At 41.9% G+C, this 13,791-nt stretch overlaps 1 protein-coding gene across 1 annotated transcript in view; it reads right to left on the bottom strand.

Annotated features, from left to right (window-relative positions):
* DIAPH2 (diaphanous related formin 2) overlaps positions 1-13,791 on the bottom strand; it is a 692,146-nt gene that overhangs the window by 360,483 nt on the left and 317,872 nt on the right. The window contains 1 exon segment of the mRNA XM_029067298.2: positions 9,303-9,404. Within this exon segment, the coding sequence (XP_028923131.1) occupies positions 9,303-9,404 (102 nt within the window).

The following is a 13,791-nucleotide window of genomic DNA, read 5'->3' as shown; positions in this document are numbered from 1 at the left end:
TTTGAAGATGGGAGAGCTGTGCTCTGGCAGATATGAAGGGGAAGGAGTTTTTGATATGGAAGAGGACATGAGCAAACGGTGGACACCAGGGAAGGACAGAGCGAGATAAGAAGTTGAGCTTGGGGTGCTCACATATTATTATCGATAATAATAATAATGTTGGTATTTGTTAAGTGCTTACTATATGCCAAGCACTGTTCTAAGCGCTGGGGGAGATAGAGGGTAATCAGGTTGTCCCACTTGGGGCTCACAGTCATAATCCCCATTTGACAGACGAGGTAACTGAGGCACCGAGAAGTCAAGTGATTTGCCCAAAGTCACACAGCTGACAGGTGGCAGAGCCGGGATTAGAACCCACGACCGCTGACTCCTAAACCCGTGCTCTTTCCACTGAGCCACGCTGCTTCTCTAGGGAGTAGCACATGAAGAGGGCAGAGATGAAAGAACAAATGACAGTGGACAGGCTTGAAGCAGATGATAAGGAATCTCTGCTTGATGCACTGAGAAATGAATAGCCACCAGAGGTTCTGAAGGAGTGGAGAGGTGTGTCACTGACAAGGGACGATGATACGGGCAGGAGAGTATGAATACATGTTTACTTGTTTTGATGTGTATGTATCGATAATTCTATTTATTTTGATTCCCGTTTACTTGTTTTGATGCCTGTCTAACCCCTCTTCTAGAGTAGAAGCCTGTTTTGGGCAGAGATTGCTTCTCTTTATTTCTGAACTGTACTTTCCAGGCACTTAGCACAGTGCTCTGCACACAGTTAATTCATCCATTCCATTTTTTTTTTTTTTTTGGTTTTAATGGTATTAAGCATTTACTGTGTGCAGAGACCGTACTAAGCGGTAGGGTAGAAACAAGTTAATCAGGTTGGACGCAGTCCATGTCCCCCATGGGGCTCACAGCCTTCATTCCCATTTTACAGATGAGATAACTGAGGCCCAGAGAAATGTAGCGACTTGCCCAAGGTCACACAGCAGACAAGAGGCAGAGCCGGTATTAGAACCCAAGTCCTTCTGACTCCCAGGCCCATGTTCTATCCACTAGGCCACGAACGAGATCTGCTGCTCAGTGCTTTGAAGTCTGTGACAGTAAGATTTATGTTTAGCAGTGACCTGGGGCACCACGATAGTACTATCACTACTGCTAATAATAATGACATATGACATTTGTTTTAGGGTTCACTATGTGACAAGCATTATTGAAAGCACCAGATTAGGTACAAGATAAGCAGATTGGGCACAATCTCTGTACCACACAAGGTTCAGAGTCTAAGGGATAGGGAGGGCAGACACTGAAATGGCAGGGACTGTATCTGTTGCCGACTTGTTCATTCCAAGCGCTTAGTACAGTGCTCTGCACATAGTAAGTGCTCAATAAATACTATTGAATGAATGAATGAATGAATGAATTTTGCAGTTGAGAAACTCAGGCACAATTGAAATTAAGTGCCTCTCTCAAGGTCTCACAGCATGTAAGTGGTGGAGCTGGGATTAGAACCCAGGTACCCCGACTCCCAGGCCCACCATCCTCCATCAGGCCGGCTGCTAGTCAGACCACACTACTTCTCACTGAAGTTGGATAAGGACACGAGAACAAAGCAGTAAAACTGATCAAGATATGAGATCTGGAAGCCATCAGGGTGGGGGATGTGGAGAGCAGCCAAAAAATCAATGCTTGGGATTTGGTCTTTGGGGCCATTTTGAGTAAGAAGAAAAGGCTGGGGCTACATTAAAATATTCCGGTTCACCAAGGACAGGTATGGGAGACTGAATAGCCCCAAGTAAGGATAAGACAGTGCAACAGAACTTGTCCTACAACAACAGACTATGAGCCCCACATGGAACAGGGACTTTGCCCAATCTGTTTACCTTCTATCTACCCCAGTGCTTAGTAGAGAAGCAGAGTGGCTAGAGAAGCAGCGTGGCTAGAGAAGCAGCGTGGCTCAGTGGAAAGAGCACAGGCTTTGGAGTCAGAGGTCATGAGTTCGAATCCCCGCTCTGCCACTTGTCAGCTGTGTGACTGTGGGCAAGTCACTTAACTTCTCGGTGCCTCCGTTACCTCATCTGTAAAATGGGGATGAAGACTGTGAGCCCCACGTGGGACATCCTGATTCCCCTGTGTCTACCCCAGCGCTTAGAACAGTGCTCGGCACATAGTAAGCGCTTAACAAATACCAACATTATTATTATTATTAGAGTGCTTGGCACAAGGTAGGTACTTAAATACCATCACCATTATTGTTACTACACTAAGAAAAGCTTCTTGAAAGTTTTTAGGGACAAAGAATTAAAATCTCTGTAGACTGTAGGCTCCTTGTGGGTCCGAAATGCGTCAACCAACTCTATTCTACTGTTCCTTCCAAAGTGTTTACTAGACCAAAGTGCTTAATACAGCCTTCTGCACACACTAAGCGCTCAAATACCATTGATAGTTTAGGAGTTTTGTGGAATTGAGTTTACATGCTGCTTTGTTTTCCTAGGCAGTATTAATTTCTGCCCACCTTTACCCAATCATGTCACGTAAATTCGGGAAGCGTTGCATATTTTTCTGTCTCTCCCTAGAGACTGTAAGCTCACTGTGGGCAGGGAATATGTCTTTCATATGGCTAGATTGTACTCGTGATTAATATAATGCTCTGCACACAGTAAGCACTCAATAAATACAACCGACTGACATTGCCAGGTTGAGGGCAGGAGGGAGAATTGGAAAAAGCAGTGAGACGCACGGCCAATCAACATCGACACTTTTCTAGGTTACGGAGAGAATTTGCCTTCCAAAAACATTAAAAATATTTTTTTTAAAAAAAAAATCAAGGACCTGGACCTAAAGGAAGAAAGTTGCTGCCTCAGAATCCGCTTATCCTTTGATCCCAAAGACTGATATTTTCTTTGTTACTGGCCTGGAATAGGCTAGCATTAACAATAGATTAAGTGCCATAAGATATTGGATGTTCTAAGATTCATGTGCTATGAATCTTGAGCTCCACAAAGTCTCTTCAAATGAACAGGACATAGATGTGCAGGTGATTGCTAGAAACATTCATTAGCAGGCTATAATGGCACTGATGTGTTTCTGAGTGACTACAAATACCACATTCCACAAATCTAAGTTAAGCATCCTTGAGTTCTCTGGGCTTGCAGAAAAAACTCAGCATTCCCACACACATATTTTTGGTAGTCTTGACCCACCATCACTATTGGATGGGATGGAATTTCATTTGCCTCTTTTTAATCAGCCCAGAAAGAGAAGATAACCAACCGTTTTACAGAACAAATAGTAGAAAAGGCTAATTGGGTGAATCAAAAAACTTACACCCATGAAGAGTGCTGTTATTTCTTCTATATCTTTTTTAACACAAGTTTTCTTTGACTTCTTTTGAGACTATTAAATCACCTTATTCTTCACAGGAAAAAAAAAATCGATGCATATCTTGAAAATGAATTCTAATATGCAGGCTTACTCAGAGTGGAGTAAACATTAGCTGTCTTAAGAATATGAACAAATAAAGGAAAATGAAACACAATTTCCCTTTAAATCAACAAACTTAAAAACAATTTACTACAACAAAACAGCAAAGCAGCAATTTACTATGAAAATGTCCTTGAATTTACTAGGGAAAGATAATTTCAAAAACAACAATTGCAGATATCTTGAATAAAATACACTGTTCTTTGGGTGGGCCAAAAATGAAAATGGTAATTCTTTCTCCTGCAATTCCTTTCTCCTCTCACTGATCATTTTGTGTTGGGAAAAAAAAAAAAAAACGCAATGGGCCACCAGTGGTATTGTCATATAATCTGCAGCTTCATTATGACGCTTCTATGTTTAAACTCTCAACACCTTTTTGTCAGATTACACAGCTTTAGACGGTTTTTAATTGAAAGATATGGGTAATTTTAAAGTCAGGAGAATAAAGTATCAACCACTAAGGGTCCTAATTATTGTCTATTTCCCCCTCAGAAGATGTGTTAGTTTAATAGATACACACAGTATGGGTCTCCATCCTAAGTGGAAGACAAGTGGGAATTTCTATTGCTCTAAGATTTCAGAGCAGCTGAGCTACGATATATTCGCATCATTCCAACCTCCTGCTGAGGGATTCTGACTGACTCAGAGTCTGGAGAGATCTATTCCTTTTCTTTTTTTGCACACGAAGGTAGCGAGGATGATTACAACGATGTATCAAATTCAATCCTGCAGGAGAAAGGTTGGTGAGGGCATGGGGAAATGGGAGAAGGGTGATGAAGGAGAGAGAGGATGGTGGCCAGTGAGTGAGAGGGACTACATCTGCTCCCTGTTCATAGGAGAACAGCATCGATCATGTGACTTTTTGGGGGGTTTGATGTGTCTCTCTCTAGGATCTTCCTGCTTCTGGACATCAAAGACACTGTTCAGTTTCTGAGCCTGCGGGGCTGTCCATTTTCCCATCAGGACAGATTTTCTAGGCGTAGAATTTGGTTTCGCCCGTTTCAACCAATTTCCAACTTTGACATTATAATGTCTGTGTGATCTAAACGTGCCCTTTTCCGGGAAGTGAATACATTACCCGATGAAACCTAGCTTTGATTTCAAGAGTGGGCATTTCACAATTAAAGCCCAGTAAATTTATCGGAATAATCTCATGCACCTGTGAAACTTAACAGTCATCAACAACTCAAGTTTTCATATTCTTCAAAGACTGTCTCAATGTCTACTGTAAGCGGAACTAAAACTTTAGTTAAAAAACATGCGATACCCCAACTACCACCCATGAATATGATGAATAATAATTTAGGTTGATAGAATAAATTCGAGCACTTTAAAAATTATAATCAAGTAAAACGGACACACTAATATCTAATTACCTAAAAGCAATTTAATTCATTCATTACTAAGTGCCCTTAAAAAATTCCAAACTCACTTTTTTCTTTCTTTCTGTACTGTCTCTGCAATAATCTGCTCTCACTAATACCCAAATTCAGATGAACCATTCCCTGTTGCATAGACTATAATCACAGTTCCCAATCCATTAAAGAACATGCTCTTTTTCCAAAGTCCCTTAAATTTCTGTCCTAACCAAAAGATAAAATTAACCTAACTTTCACATCTTACGGATTTCCTAATTTTATGTGTCCTTCCGTCTCCTCTCCATTTAGAAAGAAAACTCTCTAATCGCTTTCTATGTGCCTTGGGTCTTCACATTGCCCTCTACTTTTCATATCACACCCACCTATGGAAACACAAATATTCTGCTGTAGGAAACATGCTTGTGGTTATTCCAGTTTCTGATTATCCCCCAAAATAAATAGGAAGAATGAGAGGATTTAGTCAATACAGACACAGTTGCCTAAAAATAGATCTGTATTATCACAAGATTTATTTCCAAACAACAAAAACCCAAAGAGAGTTAAAATCCATTACCTTCTGAATTTACAAACGTTCTCTAACAAATACTTGATCTGTGCTGGCTGACAAAGGCAGGCAACAAAATCGTTGTGTCCTAAAACTAGGCATTTGAGGAGCAGAGGAAGGGTATAGTGTTGTTGAGTCATGCGAGAATATGTGACTTGGTCATGGTGTCTGATTTGTGACCTAGTGGAGAGAGCATAGGCCTGAGAGTGAAAGGTCCCGGTTCAAATCCAAGCTCTGCCATTTGTTTGCTGTGTAACCCTGGGCAAGTCATAACATCTCTGTGCCTCAGTTACCTCATCTGTAAAATGGGGATAAAATACGTTTTCTCCTTCCCCTTAGACTGTGAACCCGATGGGACACAGGGATGTGTCCCATCTGCTTATATCAATTCCAGTTTTTAGTAGAGTGCCTGCAAACAGTAAGTGCTTAAATACAATCAATTGTATTTATTGAGTGCTTAGTGTGTGGAGAAGCAGCGTGGCTTAGTGGAAAGAGCACGGGTATGGGAGTCAAAGGAAGTGGGTTCTAATCCCTGCTCCGCCACTTGTCTGCTGTGTGACCTTGGGCAAGCTGCTTAACTTCTCTGTGCCTCAGTTCCCTCATCTGTAAAATGGGGATTAAGACTGTGAGCCCCACCTGGGACAACCTGATTACCCTGTATCTATCCCAGCTCTTAGAACAGTGCTTGGCATAGAGTTAGCGCTTAACAAATACCCTAATTATTATTATAATTACTGTACTAAATGCTTCAGAGGACAATATAACAGACATGTTCCCTGCAGTCTAGAGACTGCTTCAGCCTAAAGTCTAGTCCACTCATTATTATTATTACTTTCCAGGCTGGGTCTGAACAATTCTTGAATCAATCTGCAAGGCTGAGTTATATTGTTATGTTCCTCATCTTAGCATAACTATGGGGACGAGGGTAACGTTTTGTGATGTTACGTCATACATGAATAGGATTTCAAAATGACTCTCTCTGAAGGGTTCCAACAATAGGCACTTCACAAAATTTGTCAGTTTGCTATTCGGCCAAAGAATTATTTATAGAGATGTGCATAAACAAGAAAACTTCCGTTTTTCTATTTTGTTTTGGGTTTAGAAGGTATATTGCTTTTTATGTCCCCAGACTTCATTTCCTCAGTACGATACCACGGATATTCCTCCTGAAGGACTACCTTGGCAAACTCATACATCTTCCAAGATAAACTGCATTCCGGAAAAATGGCTTCAGAGAAATTGTGTTGTGTACCTACTGTAAAACTCATAACCATCATGACACAGCCGAATTCTCAAATGACATACAGCGGAGGTACAATTATACATGGAATCCTGGCATCCTATGCTTAAGCTTAGCCTTTAGTAAATTCTTTTCTATTACCTATTGTTGCTAAGTGTTCCTACCTAAAACCCATTCGCTGTTTCTGCTTGCTCTGCTTTACACACAAAAGCCAGAGAAGGTAAAATTTAAGATCAATATTTCAATTTGATGCTTGGATTTTTCATAACATTATTCTGGTCCCAAATGACATCACATGTTTCTGAAGGAACAGTATTTCAGATTGCCTTCACACTCTTTCAAATATACAAATATAAGGCGGTTTGTTTTAAATGTACAGATTGATTAATCATCACACAGAATCATCACACTGTAAAATGTGAAGCAGAACATACTTGCTGGCAGAGATTGCTTTCTGAATTACCAAAAATTGAATGATAGCAAAATACCGTCCCCCGACCCCCCGTTATACTGTATGTAAAGAAGAAGGCTTCAAAGAGGAGAGGCACTAACAATTTAGGAACACCATGGAAACAGACAGATACACACACAGTCTTCTGCTCTTCAGATTGAGAGAAGATGGTACGGCAACAAAATAGTAACCATATCCGCCTATGCCCCGTGCACAAACAGAGGCTGTCCCCATACTATGTTCCTGCATTTGCTACCAGAGCTTCTGGTGCCCTTTTTTTTTTTGCCTTTTGATATGACAGAGCCGAATCTGGCAGTCCAAGATGGCAAGCTGGTTAACGTAGAAGTCTGCCATGAAAACTTATCTAAAATCTAAAGACATACACATTCAAACAGCACCAACAGAACCACCGAACAGTTAGAGAAGCAGCGTGGCTCAGTGGAAGGAGCCCGGGCTTGAGATTCAGAGGTCATGGATTCAAATCCCAGCTCTGCGACTTGTCAGTTGTGTGACTGTGGGCAATCACTTGACTTCTCTGAGCCTCAGTTCCCTCATCTGTAAAATGGGGATTAAACCTGTAAGCCCCACGAGGGACAACCTGATTATCCTATATCTACCCCAGCGCTTAGAACAGTGCTCTGCACATAGTAAGCACTTAACAAGTACCAGCATTATTATTATTAAACAGTAGGGGAAGCTCTCGCTTGACATCTGTCAATGGCACTGGTGCACTAATGAGACTAGCTTTTTCTCAAAGAAATCAAATGAACCGTAGCTATCTTCCTCCCACACTAAATCATTTTCACCAATTACTGGGGTGGTTGACTTTATATTAACTAAAGTCACCCGTTACTAATTGGTAACTAATTCTTCCTTGCCCACAACAATATGGGGAAAATTCTGTAAAGCAATAATTTTGTGATACTTCACTGAATAAGAAGCATTGAGAGGCCTGTGTTATTGTTCCAAAAATGCACTGTAAAGAAAGTTCTGAATTCATCAATGACACATTCCAGGAAATGTTAAAGTCTACACTTTCTGGCGCAATACACAGCAGAGAGGATCCACTATAAAGTTCTGCAGTGTATTAGTCATCTATTCATTACAATCAGATGCTAACAAGTTGTGCCTTTTCTGGCTAAAGCATCAAGTCGAAAGCCAAAGACAGATAAATACTTGAAGCCCTGATACGTTCTATGGAAAATTACAGGATTGTTGTTTTGAGAAACAAATCCATTTCACTTTCGGGCAATTAACACTCATGCCCTTTTTTTCTGTTATAAGTAAAGGGAGTGTCAGTAAGGTCAAATTGAATGAGGAAAAAAAAAGCAGAAGTCAAATCTGAAGTGCTAACAACAAGAGGAAATAAATCTTGCCTGTTTATTTCAAATCTGTATCACTGAACTCAATTATTCTAATGCCTAAAGTTACTCACAGGACGTAAATTTGGAGCCCTGGGAAAACTAATTCTTTCAGGACATGAGATGAGTGTTTGGTGAGATGTGACACTGAATGCTCTCCATATAGAGCAAAACGCAATGGATTCCCTCCAGATCTCAAAGAGACGATACCCAAATTTATCACCGGGGAGTGATTCCAGGCACTGCCAGAATTGGATGCATTAAATGTAATCTGGACGAAGTTTCCGCAATATTCTATTGACTGTTTCAAAAAACAAATATGCTAGCATCTCTTCCAAAAGGTAGTCTACTTCTTTGAGTGTTGACTCACAATCTCTAGTTAATACTGAGAACGCTAGACAATCGATGATACTATGAAAACAAATCTCTAAAGACTTTAAAACACACATTTTGGGCTCTATCATTTATCAGTAGTACACATTTTGTGCTCTATCATTTATCACTAGTACTCCACTGCCAATTAGGTGCAAAATTTCACTTATCATACCAACGTCTCATATACCAGACATCCGTTAATTACCTGTCACTACTGTTCCATTTTGTATGAAAGAATAGGTCCTCTAGGACACCCAAAGGGACCCGATTTAATTGGGATCCTCGTTTTTTTTTTATTTTGTCCAAATGTGATAAAACATAATAGCAAAGAATCATCTGCCGTCAATCCAGCCTGAAAACTGTGTGGATGTGGCAGTGAAAAAGGGCCAAATTCCGCTGAAATGCTCTTTTCTTTTCTAAGACTGCTTGCGATGGCTCAGAAGCCAATGGAATCTTGGACTCGGGGCATACTTACCACCACGCCAAACTGCTCCGGTTCACAGAGGTCCTCGTATTCACTCTTTAACTGGGCTAAGGCACTAAGCTCCGTCTGCTCGGGGAGGTTTTTCACCAGGTTCTGGAAGAAAAGAACCGCAAATTAGGTTTAGTATTCTACTACTGGGGGAACACCAAGTTCAAAGGAATTACAATTCAGACAAAAATCTCTTTTACAAACACCCGGGATTGTATTTGTATACTTTCCTGAATGTGAAGAAAACATGCATAAATGTAAACACACACACACACACACTATTTTTAATCTACAAAGGACAGACATTAGGTTTGACCTGGAAAAAAAAGGTATTTTTTTTAAAAAGCTAAATACCTTCTCTACCACATTCAGTTTTCTTAAACATTTAAATAGAACAGAGCTTCTTATATGAACTGGTTTTATGAAGGCACCAGAATCAAACTGTAATGCTTTCCTTAGACAGCGAAACGCGTTGCCGGTTTAATGATTTGAGCCCAAAACCCAAACGAAGACATGACTGGTATTATGTGATTACAATTCCTTTCATCATAATTAGAAGCAGCATGGCTCAATGGAAAGAGCTCGGGCTTGGGAGTCAGAGGTCACGGGTTCGAATTGCGGCCCTGCCACTTCCCAGCTGTGTGACTGTGGGCAAGTCACTTCACTTCTCTGTGCCTCAGTTACCTCATCTGTAAAATGGGGATTAAGACTGTGAGCCTCATGTGGGACAAGCTGATTACCCTGTATCTACCCCAGCGCTTAGAACAGTGATCTGCACATAGTAAGTGCTTAACAAATACCAACATTATTATTATTATTATTATCATTATATGGTGTTTATTAAGTGCTAACTACATCCTGAGTACTCTGAAGAGTTGCGATACATACAAGACCATCAGATCACACATCCCTGGCTCATACCTGCCTCAGAATCCAAGAGGAAGGAAGAGCGGGAATTTTATCGCCATTTTACAAATGAGGAAACTCAGGTCCAGAGGAGTTGCTGCGAGTTGGATCAAAGTTTGCACAGCAGGACACTGGCAGAGCTGAGCCGAGCGCCAGGGTGTCCTGAATTCCCACACCCATGTTTGTACCCCAAGGCTACACTGCCCTGTCTCTAATCTATTGTAATGTCTGAATCACCCTGTAGATTTGAAACTCCTTGTATGCAGGGATCAGCTCTTGTCTACCCAACTCTACTGTACTGTAGTTTCCCAAGCACTTAGTAGAGTGCTCTGCACAGACTAAGTGCTCAATAAATATTGACTGATGCTTTGTTGCATTAGATTATTAAAAGATGAATACTTGAAGCAACTTGATCCTCTTAATAATCATGCATAAAGGCTGCTTAAGAATTCACACAGCAATAATGGCATTCCCAAAAAAAAAAAAAAAAAAATCAAATGTATCTCCGGAGCCTTAAATGCCTAACGTAACCTTTTCAGCCTCATCTCTCTTCAGATACTTAATCAAACTTGAAAAAACAACATGGAATTGGTTCAAAACCTCATCTAAGGTCATACTAAGAAAACTTCTTACATTTTTCAGCATTCTGTCAAAAAATATAATCATCTTCTAAATCTAACATGCCCTACATAGAATTCCTTTGTTACCTAAAATGATTGTGGGCTCGTAATACACTCCTCGATTTAAGAGAGAATTTATTATACAAAAATGGAAATGTGTCTTGCACATTCATGATTAGAGCATAAAGAAATTCAAAATAGGTTAATTCATTTGAATGATAAAACCTGAACTCTCTGAACCAGGAAAACCTGAACTTTGGAAAATAGAGGAAAGTAGGACTTTGTGTCTTCCTGTGGGCCTTTATTCGATGTTTTATAGAATTGTAAACCATTCCAACAGAGGAGCTTCTGGCTTGGAATTTGAAATGACAAAGGTATACTATGCCACCTTTTATGGTTTGTATTATAAAATCCCCAAACACATCACTATTAGATGCCTTGGCTCCCTTATTACAGGGCGGGGGTCCGTCGCCTTTTCTCTCTCTTTTGTACTCTCCCAAGCGCTGAGTACAATGATCTGAACAAACATGAAATTAGAAGGCTTTCCTTTTCTGCAAGCCTCTTTTAATCAATCAATCAATTGCATTTATTGAGGGCTTACTGTGTGCAGAGCACCATACTAAGCTCTTGGGAGAGGAAGATTAACTACAACAGAGTTCATAGAAACATTCCCAGCCCACAGTGAGCTTTTTGTGATTATACTCTGCCGTACTGTACTCTCCCAAGGGTTTAATACAGTGCTCTGCACACAGTAAGTGCTCAATAAATGCCATCGATTAATTCATATTAAAGGGAAATGTTGCTCCGGCAAAGGAGCAGCTTTGATGGTTCTCCTTGATGACCCAAACAAAAAGAGGCACTGAAACCAAGGATTAAGTCATCAATCAGTCGTATTTACTGCACGTTTGCTAGGTGCAGAGCACTACATTAAGTGCTTGGGAGAGCACAGTGTAACAGAATTAGCAGCATGTTCCCTGCCCACAGCGAGCTTACAGTCTAAAGAGTACTACCCCATTCCTGCATTTTTCTCTCTTCTCTGTTTTAACAATTCTTTGCCTTAGTTTCCTCACAGAGCACTGTGCTAAGCACGCAGAAGAATGTAACACGACCAAGTTGGTAGACTTGTTGCCCATCCATAAGAAGCTTACAGTTTACAGGAAGAGACAGACAATAAAGTGCTGAGACAGAGAATGAGAAAATGTTCCTGAAAAATCCAGTGTCCTTCCCTATCCTCAGCCCCTCTACCGCCCCCCCTTCACCTCTCCGCAGCTAAACCCTCTTTTCCCCCCATCTCCCTCTGCTCCTCCCCCTCTCCCTTCCCATCCCCTCAGCACCGTACTTGTCTGCTCAACTGTATATATTTTCATTACCCTATTTATTTTGTTAATGGAATCGCCTTGATTCTATTTAGTTGCCATTGTTTTTACGAGATGTTCTTCCCCTTGACTCTATTTATTGCCATTGTTCTTGTCTGTCCGACTCCCCCGATTAGACTGTAAGCCCGTCAAACGGCAGGGACTGTCTCTATCTGTTGCCGACTTGTTCATTCCAAGTGCTTAGTACAGTGCTCTGCACATAGTAAGCACTCAATAAATACTATTGAATGAATGAATGATGATGATTATGGTATTTGTTAGAGCTTACTATGTGCCAGGCACTGTACTAAGTGCTGGGGTAGATATAAGAAAATCAGGTTGGACACAGTCCCTGTCCCACGTGGGGTTCACAATCTCAAACCCCATTTTACAGATGAGGTAACTAAGGCACAGAGAAGCAAAGTGACTTGCCCAAGGTCACACAGCAGACAAGTGGCAGAGCCGGGACTAGAAGCCAGGACCTCCTGACTCCCAGGCCCCGGCTCTATCCACTACGCCATGCTGCTTCTCAGTGTCTGCCGCACTCATCTTCTTCCAGCTGGGCAGGGAGAGGAGGTTCAGGTGAAATGTGGGGGTGTCTGGGGACAGAGAGGAGGCAGAAGGAAGTTCTGGATGGATCCCCGAGGGCAGAGAAGGGCTCCGGGATGGGACAAGATTAGAATCACCTAATGTTCCACCTTGCTCTTCTCCCTTGTCTCTGGACTGGTGATGAACAGAGTTCAAACCACTGAGTCACCGGATGATGCGGCAAGACCGGTGCCAGTTTATCTGATAATCCCGAAGGGTTTTGTCAAAGGTGTTGAAATTCAAAATGCCAATCCTCCGGTGGGACAGTTTACCAGATAACACAATCGGACGAATCATTAACCCACTAGGAGGGAGTACGGAGGGATGAGATCTGAACGCTTGTATAAAGGCCGAATGCCATCAGAGTTGTGTTGCAGAAATCAGCCCTAGGTTACCTCAGATGGAATTAAAGGAGACAAAGACTTTAGCAAGGCGATGCCCTTCCTTGATTCCGCCCCGATGACGCAGGAATAGATGTTGTAGCGGGAGTCAAACCCACAGTGAAGATCAGCCTTAGAGACCTCCTGGGAAGCAATTCCTTCATGAAAGGTTCAGTAGCGGGAAGTACATTATCTTTGTTTGTTACATGAGAGACCTCTCCCCTTCAAGCACTTCAATCATATTAATTGAGTGCTTACTGTGTGCAAAGCACTGTACTAAGCACTTGATACTCACCCCCACCTCGCTCCCACAGTACAAGCATATATCTGTCATTTATTTCACTCTAGGCTTCAAGGCTCCCATCACCTTGCCCCCTGCTACCTCTCCTCCCTTCTCTCTTTCCACCGCCCACCCCGCACGCTCCGCTCCTCTGCCGCCCACCCCGCACGCTCCGCTCCTCTGCCGCCCACCTCCTCGCCGTCCCCCGTTCTCGCCCATCCCGCCGTCGACCCCCGGGCCACGTCCTCCCGCGGTCCTGGAATGCCCTCCCTCCTCACCTCCGCCAAACTGATTCTCTTCCCCTCTTCAAAACCCTACTTAAAACTCACCTCCTCCAAGAGGCCTTCCCAGACTGAGCTTCCC

Source organism: Ornithorhynchus anatinus, chromosome 6 (genome assembly GCF_004115215.2).
Source record: "Ornithorhynchus anatinus isolate Pmale09 chromosome 6, mOrnAna1.pri.v4, whole genome shotgun sequence".
NCBI lineage: Eukaryota > Metazoa > Chordata > Mammalia > Monotremata > Ornithorhynchidae > Ornithorhynchus > Ornithorhynchus anatinus.
This window is presented reverse-complemented; position numbering and strand designations above follow the sequence as displayed.